Genomic DNA, 21,819 nt, shown 5'->3' with positions numbered 1-21,819 from the left:
ACAAACAAAAAGCAATTACCCGTGAACGGAGGGATCTTTAAAAGTGACTTGCGGGTGAGAGACCCTGGCATTGCACAGAATGAGGGTGGCAAGCTTTCTTGAAGATCAACTAGCTTGAACATTGACCTTGATGTTCTTTGAAACACAAGCTTAGCCTCAGCTTTACTTATTCTTAGCGTTCACTTTACTTTAGCTTAGATTAGCTAAAGTTAAGCTTAGATTTAGCTTAATTCATACCATAGAAGGCCTACATAACCTGAAGATTCAAACTAGAGAGTTTTTACACAAAACGATTCGAGGACAGCATCTTTGCTAAGCTAACAAAAGACACATTGTACTCCGCTCTACAGATAAACAACAAAACAAAAGACTTTAGTGATTATATTCCCAAAAATATGCTGAGTTCTATGTTTCACTACTGTGCAATCAACAGGTCATTGAATTGTTCTCAAAGACATAGTTTGGATCAGCTTATATTTCTTTCTTGGATAAATAATCTTTTTAGCATAAAGTTCACATGCCTCTTTAGACATTTAGCAGGCCTGAAGCAAAATATCTATTCATATAAAAATTGTTTACAAGTCATAATCACAAGGTAAGGAAGGGCTAATAGCTTAGCATACTTCTATGCTCTTTCCCCATAATCAAGTCAGATAAGGTGTAGCACCAAACATTTTTGTTTGTCTTGTTTAGCTGTTTGGGAAATGGGTGAGCTTTATGTCGATGCTATGCTAATAAGCTAATGTGTGGGCTACCTCTCTGGCACCCTCCACCTTTCAAGTCTTTTCTCAGGAGGTCAGTTTTGAGACAACAACACAAGCCCTGGTTATCCAACATGGTCGCCATGTTAGCCTGTAGCTTTCCAACTGGGATTGATATTGATGTTTAGAGAGACAGAGGGTGAAAAAAACCTGCAACACATTTTCGCATAGGTTTTGTTAAGGCATGGATTTCACAAACTGCCATAGCTACGCTGATTTCGCAGCAGTAATTCAGGGCACTGTAGCGTTACGGTTACATTCAAACCCATAAACAAGACGTCGCGCAAGATACATGCTTTGAGCAAACGTTTAGAAATGTGATAGACAATGATAGTGAGCGACTGAAGCAACACTCTTATATTCAAAGTGCTTCATGATGTTTTGAATGTGAGATAATGCCCACGTGGAGCATATCAGTGCTGTCCTGATGACACAAGCTAACAGCTCTGTGTCCAATATACGATATTCATTTATTTAAAAAAAAAAAAAAAGGGTGTTCATCTAAGTATGTCCTGGTATAGAATCGTTTACAATTGGACGAATAGTTTTATTTATCTGTTGGCTGTAGTAACAGGCTGGAGTACGTGTTCAGGAGGGGCCAAAGTGCATGAAGTGCTTGTGCTTCAGATGGAGTCTATGGCTAGAGCCACCTAGTGCCACTGAGCATGCCCAGTTTAAACGACCCTACACCAGGAGGGCAGAAACAGGAAGTGGGACTAAGAGAGAGCTGCTGGCAGAGAGCAATACACGCTGCAGCAGAATAGAGAGACAGAACAAGTACACAACGTCCCTCACGTACACAAGAGTACATATGCTCAGACTTAGCATGCCGTTACGGAGTTAAAATTTGCTTGTACTTTTGACTATGTTCACACTTCCCTCTCAGGATACACTCCAAAACTGAAGACACGACACTCTCTCATTCACGACACCTCTTCTCATTCTCCCCACTCTCCTGAAGTGTAAAGTGAGTTGCTGGTCACGTGAGTCCATGCCTCAGCATACAAGTGGGAGGTCAGCTTTGGGACAGCACTTTTGAATTTGTATTCATGTGGTTCTTCAGGGGAGATATCCCTCTCTGTCTCCATGTTTCCACCGCTCTGCCTCTCCCTCCCCTTCACTTTGTCTCCATGTTAATACAGTGGACTTTCTCCTTTCCATCATAGCCGGGTATGGGTTGTCCATACTTGTCCACGCACCAGCAGTAACCTCTTCTGCGCCCTTTAGATGGACTGCACTGTGGGAAGAGTGGGTGAGACAGGAAGAGAAATGCATAACCATATGATATTTGGACAGGTATATGCAAAACAGACAACATGCTCCAAATGGAAGAGACAGTGGCATAAACACATATTTCTCATCTCATCACACTTAGGTGAGAGAGAGTAACAGGAATACTAGAGCCAGAGAGCGAAAGAGGGAGAGAGATTGGGGTAAAGAAATGCCAGAGGGGATTCAAGGGGAAGTATGTAAGGAATAGAGGGACAGAGCAAGTGAAATCTGTTGAAATATTAATATATACATACAGTATACACAATAATACTTTCTCTTTTGTAATTTGTAACTTAATATTAAGGTGCACTGATTATGATATGTTGCCATTTACAGTATCATGTGCTGATAAATTCACAATTTGCCTGAAATTATAGAAAAGAAGATCGATTTACTGTGTATTTATTCGTAATGGAGATAAATGACCTCACATGTCACATTACATTACAGAAGCTTTGTTTTCAGTTAGCTTTTGGTTAACAAGCTACCATTTTTTTTACCACATTTTTACGTGTACACTAGGGTGTAATGGGTGTACACTAACATGTACATACATTTCATCATCAGTATAGTACTCGAATTTTCTTAATTAGAACAACAGAACAAGAGACGGAAAAACAATAGCATCAGAAACAAACTACTGGAAACATCAACGACAACAGACAACTGAGCACGCACTTGTGTGAGAGAATTCATTTTAAACAAGTTTAAAGACATTTTTATTGCTCATAACTTCTGGAAAGAAATAGCGCAAACACTGGACAAGGATGAAATACGCATATGCTAAGCGTTTGCATCAAAAAAAAAAAAAAGTATGCTTTGGGCTTTAGTCTACTAGTTTAGCACTAGTAATAAATAGTTAAGAAAAGCTCTTTTAATTAGCTACAACAAGATATTCTTAGTTGTGATTAGCACTTCTGTGTATTTGCTATCTGATATGGATCCCTCAAGCAGCCTGATTGTATTAATTTTAAATAGTTATCTAAAAGTATCTTTAAAAAATGAATAGTCTATAACTTTAAATGTTTTACCATCACAATAACTAAGAATTAATGTCATGATGAATAGCAATATATGCTTAGGCCTATCTCATGATTGAGTGTAGTTATTTCTCTCATGCTCGTCTTTCTCTCCTTTGGCAGTGAGTTGGAGACATGTGCTAGTCAAACATCACATCTAAGTTGGAAGAATGCATGCCTGCGATTCACAGTGAGTGTGTTTATGTGTTTATGAGAAACAGAAAAATCAGTGAATCAAACAATCTATCTTATATGGTTCAGGGGAATTTAATGGACACAGTGTGTACAGAGGTGTACACACATACAGTACTGTAAAATTATCTGCAGTGTGTACTTCCTTTGTTTGCCTTTGCTGATTGTTTACATGCAAGTTTTGACAACTTGTGAATATCAAAATCCACAAAAATCCACAAACACACTCAACCCAGTTTTGCTTTTATGAGAGGCTTAAATGTCTCTGTCAGCCTGCTGCTGATGAAATTGTGATTATGTGTTCATAAAAACAGTTAAAAGTGATTTTTTGAAATTTGACCAAGCTAAAATATTTGCCATGGACTGTTAAAGAGCTTCTAGGACTATTTTAGGAAACTGGCATCAACTCAAAGTCATCTGGAGCTTATTATACTACACAGGCAACACAAACACACACATATACACACAAACAAACATGCACACCCACCCACCCACACACACACACCCTAGGGTGGTATATTCATTAATGGAAATCTATTCCTTCAGACACAAGGGAAAAGAAGGAGGTAACAAACAAGAAAGAAAGAAAGAAAGAAAGATAAACAGACATTGTGCGAATAAGGAGTGGATGACTCAGAGAGAGAGAGAGAGAGAGAGAGAGAGAGAGAGAGAGAGAGAGAGAGAGAGAGAGAGAGAGAGAGAGAGAGAGAGAGAGAGAGAGAGAGAGAGAGAGAGAGAGAGATCAAAAGCAGTTTTATTGAAAGAGTACCAAATTAAAATACCTCGAGCAGAACAAGGCAGTCTAGGAATGAAACCTGGCCTCTACAATGGGCTGCTTCAAATGTTACACTCATTCTTTCAAATGCAATTGTCTCTGCACCCACTCGATGTTTTTGCTATAACAAATATTTCTATTTGCCTAAATAAGTAACATATCACTAGACTTTTTATTTGTTTGGTTATGAGTTTGTCTGAGTCTGAATGAAAGAGAAAGAATGAGTATACAGGAAGCCAGTGCTTAATTTATAAATAAATGGAATAAATAAATGGTATGAAATAAATAAATAAATAAAAAATGTGTGTCACTATCCTCGCTTATAAATGTATATTAGATATAAAAGTGCCTTTCCTTATAATTAATGCATTACAGTTACCTTTTGTACTTTTTAAAATGTTGCAAGTTATTGACTACGTTAACATTATACTTGCATATTCATCAAACATATGGTCATTGCATCAATTTCTTCCAGGGGCATATGAGGTGGGGGACCCACTAAAATAGGTGCTGGATCCAATTCCAGTGGAGGTGGATCCGGATCCTGCTTGTTCCGGCACAAATTAAGCCCTGCAAGAAACTACTTATTGCTGAGCTGCTATGTATTATGGGAATGTTCCATTCAAACTGTACAGGCACACAGGATGCTTTCTGTTTGATGTAAGAGGGACTAATAATGACTAAAGCAAAGTATTTCATTGTACTGCAGTGAGCTAACCAGGCAATAAATGTGATATCTTTCATGTAAATCAAAGTTTTTGTTGCATCAGACGCAATGAGCAACAAGACAATTGGTTGAATGTGCAACTTCTATTTATTTGCTGCCCCTGAGTGAAATCTCATTAGTCCCAAATCTTGCTCCACATAACAACATAGTGAATGTCTAGTTAAGACATGTTGTAATACTCTAACTGGCATCCCATACGACCAGAGAGTCAAGTACATCACACATTACAATACTGTACATACCCTCAAAACACATGGCATGATTAATGATTGATTACTGCATGTCTACGCATGTATGTGTTTGTATCAGAGAAAGACAGAGAGGTATATGTAGGGTGCGGGGCACACCCCTGTCAGTGTGCTATTTCTGGAGTTTGCAACACAATAGACCCGTGTGAATGTGAATGTCTGTGTAAGAGAAGGAGAAACTGTGTGTATATGTTTTTTTAACTGTTCTGTATGTCTGTGTGTGTGTTTTTGTTTTTGTTTTCTGTGTGTGTGATTGTTTTTTTTTGTCTTTTTGATTGAAAAAGTTTGTATTGTTTTTTTTTTTTTTTTATATGTATGTATATGTGTGTGTGTGTGAGTGTGTCACAAAGCAAGTCTCAGTCAACGTTGGCCCATAATGATGCCCTTATGGGCAGCAGGAAGGCGGAAGGGCATTAAAAGCAGCCAAAGGGTAAACACAGACTCATAAAACACACAAACACACACACATACACAATATGTGAATGCAACAACTGCATGTGAATTAGACCGGTGGTTGCTTTCTTTGCCAGACTACGAGCAGTGTGTGCATGTGTGTTTGTGTCTGTTAGGTAGTGTGTCGTTTGGGATAGATGCTGCCCCTGGAGTACATGATCATTATATAGTCATTTTGGTGCAACTGCAAGCACAGACACTAGACAAATAACAAGTATGAATATATATCAACAGAGCCTCCAAGTCAAAATCAGAGGGAACTGATATCTTGGAAAAGCCTGTGTCTTTGCGAAGTGTAGTATGAAATACGTGTACTGTATGTGTTTTGTGCATGGTTGACCATATCTGTGTATTGGTGTTTGAGTGATAGCATGTGCACCCTGGATCATTCCCAGCAATTCCTGGCATTCTGTTCTAGTCTCTCACTCCGCATCACTAAGATCCTATTCAGCATGAGAGCTTAAGTGGACTGCCTGGCCCTGGGAGAGCTAGGGAAACCAGTGGATCAGAGGGCCAAGCAATGCTCCAGCTTAGCACAGAAGTACAGTAACCTGGGTGAGATGCGTCTGGATTGGGAAGGGTGGAGGGGGGATTGGCGGCACTGGGGCCTAACACACTGAGCCAATTCATATAATCAAGGCTAAAATTAGCATGGATTGGACTCTGCTATCCCCAGGAATGGCCTTCAGACACACATACCCCCACATATATATACAAACGCTCCCATTACAGATCTTATTCCGGGGAGTGTAGGGACCCCCAGGCATCCAGGACATCTACAGTTCACTTGTGTGAGTATGTATGCACAGGAGTTTGTGCAAGTTTATTTTTAATGCCAAAATAAAAATGAATGACTGCAATCTCAGGGTCGACCAAGATTCAGGCTTCAGCTCACCACGATGGAAGCAAAGGAATTTCAGTTGGAGTCAATATGAAGGGAATCTGATCAGCTTGATCTTCATCAAGCACACTCTCATGTATGGACACAGCCTTTCATACAGATGTTCTTCTACTATTACCAGAGATTCAAGCACAGGGGTTTGATCTTACAAAACAAACTAGGATATATTTGTGCAAGCCAGATACAGGAGAGGATGTGGCATGGCTTGAATTTATTATGTTGTTTGCACTCAAGTATACAGTTTGTATTTTGCTGGTTTGTTATGTCTCCTGCTGTCACTGTAAAACCAACTTCTAGAGATTGATTAGTTGATTTGTTAACCTGTCACTGTCCTTTCTTTTTAAACATAGATTTTAAATGGCCATGGGATAGTCACATACAGCAGAGTACAAAGGGGAGGAACAGGATTGGAAAATGGTAAAGCCAGATTTGCACTTACACTTACTGACAAAGCACAAGAATGGTCGCCAAAACTTTATTTGTTACAGGTGCCACTATGAACCTCTCTTAGGCACTCATGCAAACCATCTGCAAAATCCTTGTCTCTCCCCTTAAGGGTTTGCTGAGACCTGAGACCTTGAGACCTTAACTTATCACTTTCTCTTCATTCTAAGATCTTAGCCCTAGAGCACAGCCTGTTTTCTCCAAAAACCCAGGGTCCCTTCAATGGGTTCAGTAGAACCACATGCTATTAAGCATGTGTGCGGGTATACATGCGCATATCAGTGCGCTCCAGTGCACAAAGGTAGTCTTCATACTCTGTAGATTCAGCATGAAGCAGCTCCTAAGCAACATGTGTTTCACACTGATTTTAAATCTCATCCTCTTTTTGAAACCTTTCCATCTCTATCTCTACTTTTCACAGTAACCACGGTGTTGTCATTTGGCCTTTGGGGTCACTGTGGTATCTGTCAGAGTGGTTTTCCATTTTGAAAAAAACAACAACAAATAATCCCCAAATTCACCCAAACTCATTAGGGCCATTCAGACAAGGCCCTTTGACTCATGTTCTTAATAGGGGTTTGCGGGTGACTCACACATTTCCGAGAATTGCATTTGCCCCCACCAACTACCTTGTTCAGACTCAGTCATGCACCCTGTCAATTGAGGAAACAACAGATACTTTCAAGAACCAGCATGTACATATAAATAGGCCCCCACCCAGTTTCCAATACTGTTGTGACAGTTGCCATGACAGTTAACTTATCGTCTTCATTCATGGATGGTGGTAGAATAATAGTTTGAGAAACTGGACTGATTACACGTTACAGGTTTGATCCTAGGTAAGGATGGCCTAAAAATAGGATCCCTGTTTCCCCCTTGAGCAAGGTACTTAGCCAAATGGGGGATAGGCCCTGTAATTGGTGCAAAGTAAGTGACTATAAATACAAAGCATTTGCAAAAGATCAAGGCAAGGCAAGTCAAGGCACTTGGGTAAAAGGTAATTACCTGTTTTTTCTTGTAGAAACCCTTTTGGTCACAGTTTGGAATGTGGAAGCCTCTTGGGTTCAGCACATTTGAGATCTTTAAAATCTTCATAACACTCTCCATCTCCCGACGACACGGGCCCTGTACAAACACACAGAGAATGCAGAATTACAGGAAATATCCTACTTACAAACATGTCAGGAGACTGGAGACACAAACAAGGAGATTGGGAATAGAATGTACTCCACTCCAATACATGCTTTGTCTTAAAAATGCATGTTGTTGGAAGAACAGTGAGTGCTTACATATTCAGTTTCTCTCTTTGACTCCAGACTGAAGTTGTGAATATCTGTATGAACCCCACTGGAAACTGGTTCCCCTTTAAAGGTCTGCCCTTTCCTGGTTTGTTCTTTTTTGATTATCTCTTCTTTGATGTGCCGCATAGGATCTATGGTCTCTATTGCCATCCTCGGCCCTCCCTGTGTGTCCCCGGAAACAATTGTTGTGTCCTGGACTGTCTCAGCTCCCCCCGCACCTGTTGCCCTGGTATCATTGGAGATATGTTCCTCTCCTTCCTCCTCAGGGTTATCTGAATCAAAAGAGAAGTGTATTAATAAACAAGTACAATCTGACAATTAACAAAAGCAGCATTTGTACAACTTTAGCTCAGTCCTGCCCCAACATGAAGAAATGTCTAGCAATCCTGAAGACCTTGATTAACTGGTTTAGATGTGTTTAATGAGGATTGGTCTAAACTCTGCAGGATAGCGGCCTTCCAGAAGCAGGATTGGACAGCCCTGGAATTGCATAAACCTAAACATCTAATGACATACAGTAGTTCAATGATGACGTCAATTTGTAGGCAATTCCAGATGGCTAATTCGCTATCAGTTCCCTTGGGAATTTCTCATGGGTTGGGGTTTTCGATTTATGAGTAAGGTTTAATGTGGCTAACACTACTTGAAAAGTAGTGAGTCATACCTAAAACCAGAATTGCGCAGTTGTTGTGTTTATTTAAAATGTAAGTTGCTACATAAAGACTACAATGGCTGTCCGATTCGTCAACCCTGTGGTAATTGTAGTCCTTATTTAGCAACATTTTTTTTTTTTTAAAAACTCAGAAGCTTCCAAATTCAGTTCTGAGCTATGACTGTGTAATTTTTAACCAAAAAAATGTTTACCACAGGCCTTATTTCACTCATAAATCGAACAACCACTATTCTAAAAAACCATTGGAAATTCCAGAGGGAACCCATGGCTAGAAAATGCTAATTCTCTTCCAGCTTTTCAATGCAAATGTGGTTTCACTGTGGTTTAAATGTCCTTTCCTCTCATCCCATGCCATTCCTCAATATGTGAACCCTATACTTATCCTACTAAATAACATTCAGATGTATCATTAGTGCATTTGTATCAACATCCCTATTTCACTTAATTATTATTTACGTTTAACTACGAGACTCATTATAAGAGTTCTTTTCCATACAATGAAAGTGGATGGTTACCAATGACTATCAAATTTATGTCAGGATTTCTGGGTTGTCTGTGTGTGTTTTGCCCTTGTTTCTGTTTCATGTTTGTCCTTATTTGGTCATGTTCCTGTCCTCATGTAGTTTGATTATTAGTTTATTCCCCACACCTGTCTATCCATCGTCAAATCTAGTATATAATGTGTAGTCTGCCTCATGTTTCTTTGTCGGGTCTACTATATTGTGTTCGTGTGTCTTCTCCAGTTCCCTGTGTGGATTTACCCTATGTTTTGGATTTATTAAAGACGATTTTGATTATCCACGGCTCTGTGTTCCTTTCGGCAGTGACAATTAAAAAATGTGATTACACTTTGTGTGATGTTTTGAGATGTTCAGACAGTATATGCAAGAACTTCTTCGCTTGCGTACAGTAGAAAACATAGCACACTGATACAATTTCCATTGGTTCTCATATTTACAGTATCACGAAGGTGCAAAGGTGGAATGTGCAGAAACATGAAGAGGATTTGAAAGCTTTTTTTTAAAGCAAATAGTGGTTCTATTCGCTTTAAAAAAAGTTAGAAGTAGTTCTGCTCCTCCCAGAAAACATTTGTATGCCTTTTTTATGCACTAACACGCAGCAGTTGCAGCAGTTGAAGTCTGTCTACACTGGATGCAATAAAGCGACCATTGCAAATCATTTGAATTTCGTGTCAGTATGTCATAAATTGAACAAGGCAGCAGTTTACTGACGGGGATGTGTCATGTCGCGCCACATCCAGTGCAGACAGCATCACTGATTATAATGGGTTCTATAGTATTTTGTCGCGTTGCACTGCTCACGTCCAGTGTAGTCATGGTCTTAAGTCATATAGACTACTTGTATGGTCCCCTTTTAAAGCATGACCATGTCCATTAACCAACCAGTCCTTTTATGGAAAAGAGCAGCTTGGACATACTTCTAGGTACCATGGGGTTAGGAAATGTTTTGAGCAAGGATACAGTAAGTAGATGTTGATGCAAATTCCCTTTCATTTTCCCAGACAAAATATTTGCTCTTGTATGTCACTTTCATAAGAAAACCTCTGCCAATAAGCTAAATGTAGAGAGCTTGTCGCCGACACTGATTCTTCATCACTCTTTTAAATGTGTCTTTGAGCAGTCATTTATAGTGGACAAAATGTAAGCACTTGAGACATGACGTCCCAAACTGCACTCTTATTTCTGTTTTTACTAACTGCATGGTAATTTCTCAAATGCAAGCATAAGTAGTTGACCAGTAACGGGTCCAGCGAGAAGTGCATTTGTCAGCTTCAACAAATGCCTAGAGAACGCTGGGCGAAGATGAATTATGGCATTGTTTAAACATGCTGTCCTCTTGGGGTTTTACAGCTCTTGTCTGTTGAATAAATATTCAGTCTCTACTCAGCCGTACAAAACAAAGCAGAGCTGTCGCAGGAATGAGAGACTAATAAACAGCTGGAGCAGAAAAGAAAGAGATATTTAGAAAGAAAGACAAACAAAATGGGCCATTAAATATGGAAAGTGAGAGAGAAAGACTGGGAGAGAGGGTGGTGGGACAGGACTGGCATCGAGAGATAGATGAAGGTGCACAAGTCAGAAAGATCTGAATATTGTGAAGAACTGTAGAGATAGTGGACAGAGTTCAGCAGAGTGGAAGAGTTAAGTGAAAACAGATTTTCCATGTGAGTGTATGTGAGTAAGTGCGCACTTGTGGCACACCAAACACTCCTCTGTAACCATGGAAGCTGCTCTCCAAACCAGAAGTAAACTATGCCTTCATTGACTATGACATAACATCAACAACAACAACAACAGCAACTTCTGCAACATAACAACTCGAACAAGATAAGTAATTGTAATGACCGCATATAATATATAATGACGGTTAACAACATGTGCAACATGTTGCAGCCTGCTTCCATTGCATGACCCAGCGTACCTCTCACATAAACAAATCCAGGACAGAGGAAGAGAATGGATGCCAATCTAATTCAGGAACTTGAAAAACATCAATATTTAATCCCAGTGTAAACTTTTAGAACTTTTTAGGACTTGTTCCTGCACCCAGTGGCCCGTTTTGAGTTACTCAAACTCATGTATTTGTTCAATCCCAAATGAGCAAACAATTTAGCATTTTGGCAAAACGGGCAGAATGTGAATCTTCTCAAAAGCAAAAATGAGTGACTGGGCACACGGCAGGTGAATTTCACTACCGAGGCGCGGGACAAGCGCGAATCCACCTCTGCACAATTAAGTATATAACTGCATACGTACAAACAACGTCATAACTCATAACCTCATGATCTTTCATTGCTCTTGCTACGCCACCATTCCCACCCAGAATCACGCTGGGCCACACTGGTACCAGACCAATCAAGCCCTGCAAAAATATCATAATTCATGTGTGGCAGGGCCATGGGGCGGAGCCACGCACACCATGCCAATAGAGCCCTGCTCTCTGGTTGGCCAGAGTGTGTAATTACCATAAAGTGTGGTATGATGGGAAAGGAGCACTGAAAAGCAGCATGGGCTCAAATGAAAGGGCAGCAGAGGGAGAAAACATGAGGTAAGGCACTACTGTAAAACAGTTGGCGCCCCCAAACTGCTTTTTAAAAGTGACTCTGGGTCCTAACAATAGCCTTTGTGTGTGTGACAATGTCATGGTTGATTGCTTCAACACACCACTGCGGCTCTGTCAAATAACTAGAGAGGGTAAAAACAAATTCAGTCGGGTAGCTTGACGTCAGTTATGACCAAGAACACCACTTATTTTGGCTGTGTGGATCCGCAGCCTTTCCTCTCTCAAGGAATTTACTTGGATGAATGTGTTGGCTAGGTGCAAGCTAATAAATGCGTATTAAGAGATGCACAATAAAATCTTTGGCACAGGTGGTGCTAGATCTATTCTCAGCTCGCTCACTTGGAAATGGCCAAGGCCAAGCATTTTCGTTTCACTTGTTTCTTGACACTCTCAATGGAGAGCTTGGAGTTCTTGAGCCAGTAAATAGCTAGAGAGCATCATTCACAAAACGGTTATCTCTGCTTTTCTGCAGGAACTATATATAAATGAATGTGGCACTCTTAACGATTGGGTTGGTGAAGCCAAATTTTAGTGCACACACACAGATACACAGAGCTGTTTCTCTCTTCATCTCTGGCTCTCTCTCACACACACACATACACACCACACACATAAAACGGCATAGAGAGGCTGCTGTAGCGCTGAACCTCAAGAACAACGGTGGTAGTGTGGGGCTGTCTCATGGTGGCTGGACTTCATGACGACTGCCTCTTACCGGAGGTCGATGCGTCATCCCGGTGTTCAGAATCTCTGACCTACCTGCTCAGGATGACCTACCAGTAGTCATGTTTAAAAATACAATATCTCATCAGGCAGAAAATAACCTGTTGGGATGCATTACCAGCGCAATGTGATAAAAACACAAGCAGAACATGTTGTAATGTAGAAAATACATATCAGGATGTAAACATGGGTAGCTGATCTTGTTTGTCTGGAGTAACCTACAACCCTAAAACCTTGTGCATATTGCATTCTCAATAGTACATATGATTTTTAGAACAGCTATAAACCAATGAAGTCTGTTTGGAGATGCTAATGTCTAAAGAATAACTATTCTAAATAGAATGGAATATAGTGGCATGAGTGCAGTGAAGCTGTGAGTATGTGCTGCATCTAATGAAATGTCAATGAAAAAGCTCCCCAGCTCCCTACAGAGAGAGAAAGACTGGCCATGAGCGCAGCAGCATTATTAACCTGTGAACATATTAACCATGTTATGCACAGCAGAGTAAACTCATACTGATACACAACTGAGCACAGAGGCCATACGCCCAACAGTGTGGATAGTGCTTGTTGGGATGTTTAAGACACCACACATACACAGGCTGTAAATTATGGGGGGTTTGGGTGTCTGACCCCACTAATTAAGGCTTTGCTGCTGAAAAAAATATCCCAGCCTAGCTAAGCTGGTCTTTATCATGTTGATCCAATACACTAGCCTGACTAAAAGAGCATTTTAATTGCTTTTTTATATGCTTACCTGTATGTATAAATGTTTTCAACGTTTCAGTAACCAAAAAAAGTTAGATTACAGGTTAGTCAAAAATGCACATCTGAATAAATCTCCTTCGCATTCAGACGTAACCATAGCAACAGTAGGCTGCTTGAGTGTGTGTCAGACCCTACATCTATGTAACGTAATTGCGGTCATTATTTGTAATTTATTAAACATGTATAAAATCGCAAGTATATGACAAAAAGTTTTGTTTAAACAGTCTTTGGCGTTTGGGTGGCTATCCCCCTTAAAGTCTTTGAATAAACAGCACACTGCCCGTACACACAGCACACTAACAGACGCTCACGCTGAGTGGTGAAATGAAGGCTGTACATTATTAACAGACAAACCGTGCGCGCTTACCGTGTCCGTGCGATGGATTGCCGCTGTGCTTTTTGTCCGATGCCTTCGCACACACGCCCCGACCCTCCAGCAGAGCCTGCAGAGGTTTGCTCTCCCCGGGGCGATGTTGACAGCTCAGCCCGTTACCGCAGCGCCCTGTATACACTCCGCACGCCTGGCCCTCGGTCAGCGGGCAAGTCATGCAGCACCCGCAGCCCGGTTCCTTTACCGGCTCGGCGCAGTCCCGGGGCAGCGGTTTACACAGCACCATCGCCCCGTCGTCACATGGCTCGCAGCGGACCACAGGGCTGACGCTTTCAGCCAGCCGGGCGAATGCTGCGAGCAGCGCGGTCAGGCAGAGCGCACACAGTCCCGTCATGGAGCCGAAGGGCTGAACGCGCGCACACTCAAAGATGCGTGGAAAAAACGGTGCGTCAGATCACCTCACCTGAATATATGATTACACTAAAGCCTGGGCTCTCAACATATGCCTTGGGAAAGTAGCGGCGCTTCGGCTGTGCTGCTGTCACGTCGGTTTGACTAGACTGTAAACTAAGCGGCTGGGTCTCTCCATCTGTAAGTGAGTTTAAGTGGAACTTCAGGTTTTATACAGGCAGGAAAAGCACGGGCACTAAGTCACTCCCCCCGTATGAATTATGTAGTCACCGGTCTTGGTCTTAAGGGACCGCGCGCATCCTTAATGAAATCCTTCAACAGAAGAGATGGGTGAAAAACAGGGAATCTTGCGCGCGCTTTTGAACCGGTCATTGTTGTCATTTATGGGCACTTGGAAAGCGCGTCGCACTTAAAAACACTTCCTGACGTCGCAAAGGTAATCTAACTAAAATATAATGCACATCAAAAATATCATTAACTTATGCAATTTATTTATTATTATTATTTTTTTTTTTTTTTTTTTTTTTTTACCAGCTACAAATGACATTCTACTGATTGGATGTGTCCTCTTTAGGGTCACAGTACATTCAAAACAGACAAAAATAAATTAGTTAATAATAGAACAAGATAAACACCAGGAAGACAGCAAATAAGGTGTGCACAAGATTTCTACATTTAGAACAAAAAATTACAGTAGAGACTTAATACAATGGTCTCAGTGACTTATAGTAAGATTTGCTCTATTTTATGCATACAAAATGTAAAAAACAAACAAACAAACAAACAAAAAAAAATAGCCCAGACCATTTTCCACCAATGAATATTAGAGGAACTCTCTTAACACTGCAGAATAATGTGGAAAATGCACTTTGGGTGGTCAGGCATTAGCAGCCTCATGACACCTGCTTTACCAAGATCAGCCCATTCATCCATACAGAATCTTCACTGACCATTTACAACTTTCCACCATCCATTCATCCATCCAACTAGTAACCTTGACCCTTGTGACTCCTCATTGGGCCTGGGGAAGAAAAATGTTGACCCGTGAATTTTTGCAATGGGCCTGCATCTGTCCATCCCTCTTTCTCTTTTTCGGTCTATCTTTCCTTCTCACTGGGTGGTAAGAGATGATTAGAGTGTGGGTTGGATGTTGGATTGTGCTGCTTCAGCGCTGAACACCCCTCCTGCCTCTGCTCTGTAATAACACAAAGTCTGTACAGGCTGTACAGCTCGGTGGCTCCAGCTTTGGAAAAATAAAGGCCAACAGGCCTGCCTGCAGACACCAGTGTTGAGACTGGCCCACTGAAAACAAGCAGAGGGGGTAAGGAAATACCCCCCAGCACACACAACCCCACTAACAGCACCCTCTGCTACTAAGATTAGTTTTCTTAAGACTCTGCATATTTCTCCCTTGGTCTCCCGCTCTCGATTTCTTATTGTCTGTCTGTCTGTACACCTCATGAATGCCTTCCGTTTAGAGAATCTGCATGTGAGGGCTCTCCTCTGGTCTCCACTGTTTCTGCACAGAGGGACAGAGACCCGAAAATCAACCTGCACCATGACTGTACAATCTGATAAGATAGTGATTCATGTTGTCATCCATGACTACAGGTTATTGACTAGGATTGTATAGATGATTCCTTATCAGTGCAAGCCAGTAAACGTGTAACTTCTCAAAATCATTTGATCGCATTTAGAAGTGCCTGTTTGTCGGTGTGTGCAAGTGTTTATTTCTATGAATATTATTGCAGCTGGCTGAATGTTTATTGAAAATGCTGTGGTCCAAAGGACGGACGCCAAACTTCGGGCCTACATTTTAAGCGTCTCTTACTCTTAATATCCTCTATAATCTATCTGACTCTCGCACTCTTTATTTGAGTGTCAGCATGTCTCCAACACTCTGTCTCTCATTCACATTCCTCTAGCTGATGAGTGTGGGATGTGGAGTGGGATGGTAAATCATTAATTGTCCTTCATGCTCTGCTGTGTGTCACATATGACAGCTGTCACTGCGACAATCATTTAATACAGGGTTTCATCAGCGGTTTCTGGAGTGGGACGTAGAGAATGAGAGAAGGGAGTAGATAAATTGTCTTATTTGTTTCATTACTCAGGAAGTCTTGTAGAAAACAACACATCCCTGATAGCATTGCCACTTTATAATATAAAGTGGAGCTGGAGGGACGAGGGAGCCCGGTGGAGCCAGTGGGATGATGGACCATGCTGGAGACGAGGGAGCCAGGAGCCAAGGCAGAGCCAATGGGTTGAAGGACCGAGGTGGAGTCCAGGACTTGGAGACTGGGGATCCTCACGCCTACAGTAGGTGGAGCTGGAGACTGGAAGTCCCAAGGCGGATCAGAGTGCTTAGATGGTGCTTGCTGAGGGTGAGCTGAGGGACTGGCAGGAACCAGCGGAGATAGGACTGAGGAACTGGCTGGCATTAGAGGAGGTGGGAAAGGGAGGCTGGGTGGGAGCTTAAGAGTCACAGAAAGCTCAGGAAACACAGGAGAGCTGGACGGAACCAGCGGAGACTCAGGAGACAATAGAGGCTCAGGGGAACTGGGAACAACCTCTCTAATCCAGTCAATCAAATTGTCCTCAAAAATGTTCAAAAGTTCCTAATAATAGCTCCCAGAGGCCAGTTGGAGCTCATCATCAGTGTCGGGAGTGTGGGCAGGGCTTCCCTCCAAGCTTTCGATCCCTATGAAGACTCCCACGTCGATACACAGTGTTGTCGGCTAACACACCTCAGTTGTATTTTCGTGCTCAGGTTCCGTGTTGATATTAGGCTCTGTCGCTCTTTTCAACGCTGGCTCTTTTATCGTGGCGGGCTCGGGCTCTGTGGCTGCGGTTGGCTCTGGCGAGTTCTCCGTGCAGCAGCGAGGTGATTTCTGGCTGGTCTCCGGTTCTGGAGTGGGGCTAGAGATATCCTCCTCAGCGGGGCAAATGGAGAAAAACAGTCTATTTTCCTTTAGGACCATTCGCTAGGAAGCATGCCCTACACTGCTCGGTCAGGCTGATAATATAAAAGATCGAGAGCGAACTGTCGGAAAAGTGTGTAAAGCACGCCAGATCTAAAAAGTCTCGGGTATGATTCTCAAAGGAACGGTCTCATTGCTGCAGGCACTGGAGTTGGACAGCTGGTAAATCCATTCCGGGAGTGGAGAGAAAGAAACAAAACCATAAAAGTTTCTTATAATAGCTCCCAGAGGCCAGTCGCAGCTCACCCTCAGTGTCGGGAGTGTGGCCGGGGCTTCCCTCCAAGCCCTCGATCCCTATGAAGACTCCCACGTCGATACACAGTGTTGTCGGCTAACACACCTCAGTTGTATTTTCGTGCTCAGGTTCCGTGTTGATATTAGGCTCTGTCGCTCTTTTCAACGCTGGCTCTTTTATCGTGGCGGGCTCGGGCTCTGTGGCTGCGGTGGGCTCTGGCGAGTTCTCCGTGCAGCAGCGTGGTGATTTCTGGCTGGTCTCCGGTTCTGGAGTGGGGCTAGAGATATCCTCCTCAGCGGGGCAAATGGAGAAAAACAGTCTATTTTCCTTTAGGACCGTTCGCTAGGAAGCATGCCCTACACTGCTCGGTCAGGCTGATAATATAAAAGATCGAGAGCGAACTGTCGGAAAAGTGTGTAAAGCATGCCAGATCTAAAAAGTCTCGGGTATGATTCTCAAAGGAACGGTCTCATTGCTGCAGGCACAGGAGTTGGACAGCTGGTAAATCCATTCCGGGAGTGGAGAGAAAGAAACAAAACCATAAAGAAAGAAAAATGCCGCCAAAATTACTCACAATGAGGGTCCGCTATTCGCTACTGTGCTAAACAAGGTGAACAATGCAGGAGAAATATAATAAACAGTCTTTAATTATAATCCACAGAGAGACCACAAGGAATCCAGGAGCTGGGGTAGCATAACACGTAGACACAAATAATAGCAGACAAAGGAGAACACAGGACTTAAATACTAGAAACGTAATAAGGAAAAACTGAAACAGGTGTGGAGCTAATTTATCAAAAACCATGGAAGCTTATGAGGAACCAAATCAGGAGACAGAAGCATAGGGAAATATAAACCAAAACAGAACATAACAGAAACATGACACTTCCATTCATTCCACAGATTTGCAATGGGGTTTAAGTCTGGGCTCTGACTATAGGCCATGCAAGGACATTCACCTCTTTCTCCTTCAACCAATGTGTGGTCAGTTTTGCTGTGTGCTTTGGGTCATTGTCATGTTAGAAAGAAAGCAGATTTTCCTAAAGAATTTGATGGTATTTTGTCCCATCCATTTTTCCTTCTATCCTGATAAGTGCTCCAGTCCCTGCTGCAGAGAAACACCCCATAACAGGATATTACGACCTCCATACTTTACTGTAGGAATGGTGTTATTTGGATAGTGAGCTGAATTGTGTTGGAGGCTAGACGTATTGTTTGGAGGCCAAATAATTCTATTTTAGTCTCATCTGCCTTGGAATCTTCAAGGTGCGTTTTGGCAAAGCTCAGTTGTAACTGCATGTGGCCTTTCTTGAGGACTGGCTTTTTCAAACCACATTTGTGGAGAATTTGTGATATTGTTGTCACATGCGCACGATGACCACTCTTTGTCATAAATTTCTGCAACTGCTTCAGAGTTGGTAGCCTTTCTGTCCAGTTTCCTCCTGACTCTTTCATCCAGTTTAGAGTGACGTCCTGATCCAGAGAGGGTTTGTGTTGTACCAAATGCCTTCCACTTCTTGATAATAGACTTCACTGTGCTTCTAGGCATTGATAAAGCCTTTGAATTTATTTATTTTTTTGTATCCATCTCCTGACTTGTGCCTGTCCACAACTTTATTCCGGAGATCTTTTGACAGTGCCTTGCCACCCATTTTTGTTTGCTTCAGCTGCACTACTGCTAATTAAAATGACCACAGCTGATCACAGTTGAAAGTCAAACGGCTTTGTGTGCCATTGAGAAGGTGATTAGCTACACCTGATTGAGTTTACAAGTCATTTTTAGGAGGGGTGTTCCTTTTTCCAACTCAGTGATTTATAATTTTTTTTTTTTTTTTTCTGACATGTTGGTGTTATATCTTTCACTTCTTCATTTCAGGCTGCAAATCAACAAAATGTGATTATTTTAAAGAGGAGTGATTCTTTTCTATACCCACTGTATTTTGCATGTATTTATATAAAATGTAGGAGATCTTGGAAAATGCTAACTTTAGCCTGATAGCACTGAAAGCTTACGTCCCACCCTCCCTGCAAATTGCCATCCAAAACTACGCCTCCTGAACACATGGACGCGGACAGACCAGATGACCAGAGGCAACATTCTGGTAATAGATTATGTGTCAATCACCGGTGAGAAAACTTAACAGTACTGTTAGTAACAGTACTACAATACCAAGGAAGGAAGGAAGGCCAGGTTTTTGATGTTTGCCTGCCATTGTCGCTCTGTCTGCACAGCGTACATGAATGTGCTGATGACGTATCCTATCTGCACGAACAGGGTGTGCAGACTGAGGTATGCAAATACATATGTTGACAGGCAGGTGAGAAAGCCTATCATAATGTTTGGACCGAACATTTTGTTTGGACGAACATTTCTTGGTCCTACGCCTTCCATCGAATATATAAATACATATAGACCACTTAACTTAATGATTGCTGTCGGGACGCAAAGAGACTTTCAACCAGCATAACAAAAAATGTTTCTTAAGACAATCACCTTTTGCACCTTTAAATACTTTAAGGAACTTTAAGTGTGCTGTTTTTATTCATATAATTGTTTTTATTTCTATATATTTAAAACATAACAATAAGTACACAGTACAGTACAAAATAAATTAAAGTGTTTTTAATTTTTTCATAAATTGATTTTAATTGTAAAATCAAACATTGTGGTTCTAAAACATAAACTAAAAACATGCTGCTGACTAGATCTGCAGTCGTTCAAGCCAGAACGAATGTGCCAAGAATAAACAACGCATTCTAAAGAGCACCTAAGAAACTGGTCATTTAAGTTATAAAGGCATATAAAATATAAATACTGCACAGAAACATACAATACTTGTACTGTAGATTCAATAGTTGTTTTGCACTGCACATGGCCAAATCTACGACCATGCCTCTCACACACTGTGAGCCAAGAAAGCATTCAATGCGAGGGCTCTGTGCTCATTTGCAGGCTAAAAAATGTAAACAACATTATCAGATAAATGGCCTCATTGAATCTAAACTCATGAAGACATTATTTTTCAGATCTGGCTCAAACAAACTCATTGCCTGTGAAGAACAACATCATCTTTCCATGGCACATTTCCCAAAACCTCTCCAGATTTCGATAGCAACTGTAATTCAACCAGGAAGGAAACCAAATGCTCACTGTGCTCACAGGCCAGAACTGAATATGTCCTGAATGTTTTTGTGCTCTGTTCTTCTGTTGTGCCTCTCTCTCTCTCTCTCTCTCTTTAGGAACGAATAATTACAGTCACAGCATGTGACTTAACAGCGTAGAGATCAAATTCCACCATGTTATAATCACGCGCTGTTCGGCTATTGCAGCAGCAAAAAAAGAGTGAAGCTAATGAGTGGGGGGTAGCAGAAAAGATTTGCTTTTGCTAGGCTACAGAGCGAGATCAGAATGGAAATGGGGGGAGCTCAGACAGATTTAGAGAAAGCAGGCATGACACACAGGTGGTTTGTCACTTTAAGAAATATCAAAAGCAAAGCAGGCTGAACATAATCATTTTGTGTTTTTGCGATAAGCTCTCTGAGCTGCGCTCTATTTTTGGAAAAGCTTTTCTGTGAGAGCAATCCTGAAGATGGAAATAGTGAGCGCACAGTATAGAGCATATAAAGCTGAAGGAATGTGTGAGATCCGAGCATGACTTCGCACTGCATGGTTTGAGTATGAGCCAAAACAGATGGAACAGGCCCAATAAAGGTTTAGCCCAACACTGTCCCCATTCACCGCATGCTCACATTCACATACACACACAAACACAAACACACACACCTTGCAAGTGCTAAGTTCACTACAGCTCTAGCTGCCTTGTTGCCTACTGCCTACATAGGCAGTTGCCTTCTAAGGCAACGTTGAAACACTCAATGAAACCTCATAAGTGACCGATTTGGAACTCTCTACCAAGGCAGCATAACACAAATAACACTTCTTTTGAATTGTCTACCATGTTGGTATTGGAAATGTTTTAGTTTGCTTTAATTGTTCAGTGTATTTTGTGGGTTTGAAATTGGCTTTTTGCTAAGCTAACAACACGCTACTCTAATAAGCATAAAACTGCATAAAACAAATACTGAGTAAACAATACATTTTTACTTGAATATCAACTATTAATTGAACTATTTTTTTTATTCTTGTTAGTATTGTTAGAATTATTATTATTATTTTATTTTTTTTAAATAGTAAACATTTTCCTCACCTCATTCACCTTGGATTTAAAATTGGCATGAAATCAAAATTCTCTGTCTATTTTGTAAATGCTATTTTGGTGTGATCTTATTGTGAAAGATTCCTCTATGTCTGTATGATTGTTTGTCCTGGTAATGTTTCAACAAAATGTCGTAATTCAATTTTCTGGTGAATAAATTCTCTCTGGTGACGAATGCCATATTTCTACAATAATTTATTCTGCCTAAACCCTTCACATCTGACTGCAAGCTTGCATTAATTTTTGAGTACAACTCCCAGATCTCAAAATCCAATCAACAACCTATAAACAGAACCAAGTCTC

The 21,819-nt window shown here is 41.4% G+C and overlaps 2 protein-coding genes across 3 annotated transcripts; both read right to left on the bottom strand.

Annotated features, from left to right (window-relative positions):
• Positions 1-1,239: 1,239 nt before the first annotated feature.
• LOC109113390 (insulin-like growth factor-binding protein 3) lies at positions 1,240-14,327 on the bottom strand. Of its 2 annotated transcripts, none has more exons than XM_019126190.2 (4): positions 13,709-14,327; positions 8,082-8,365; positions 7,798-7,917; positions 1,240-1,993 (listed from the first exon to the last, which is right to left on the bottom strand). In XM_019126190.2, the coding sequence occupies exons 1-4, from the start codon at positions 14,064-14,066 to the stop codon at positions 1,985-1,987; spliced, it is 771 nt and encodes a 256-aa protein (XP_018981735.1). In that variant the 5' UTR covers positions 14,067-14,327; the 3' UTR covers positions 1,240-1,984. The 2 variants fall into 2 exon arrangements, with proteins under 2 accessions (XP_018981735.1, XP_018981733.1); XM_019126188.2 differs by having other exon boundaries at positions 1,240-1,998; positions 13,709-14,317.
• A 1,230-nt stretch (positions 14,328-15,557) lies between these two features.
• LOC122148906 (proteoglycan 4-like) lies at positions 15,558-17,064 on the bottom strand. The gene is made up of 3 exons (XM_042777231.1): positions 16,831-17,064; positions 16,303-16,701; positions 15,558-15,602 (listed from the first exon to the last, which is right to left on the bottom strand). Exons 1-3 carry the CDS (start codon positions 17,062-17,064, stop codon positions 15,558-15,560), a joined length of 678 nt encoding a protein of 225 aa, XP_042633165.1.
• Positions 17,065-21,819: the final 4,755 nt, after the last annotated feature.

The sequence above is a fragment of the Cyprinus carpio genome, chromosome A20 (assembly GCF_018340385.1).
Source record: "Cyprinus carpio isolate SPL01 chromosome A20, ASM1834038v1, whole genome shotgun sequence".
NCBI classification, from domain to species: domain Eukaryota; kingdom Metazoa; phylum Chordata; class Actinopteri; order Cypriniformes; family Cyprinidae; genus Cyprinus; species Cyprinus carpio.
The sequence above is the reverse complement of the archived record's forward strand: the minus strand, read 5'-3'. Positions and strand labels throughout refer to the sequence as shown.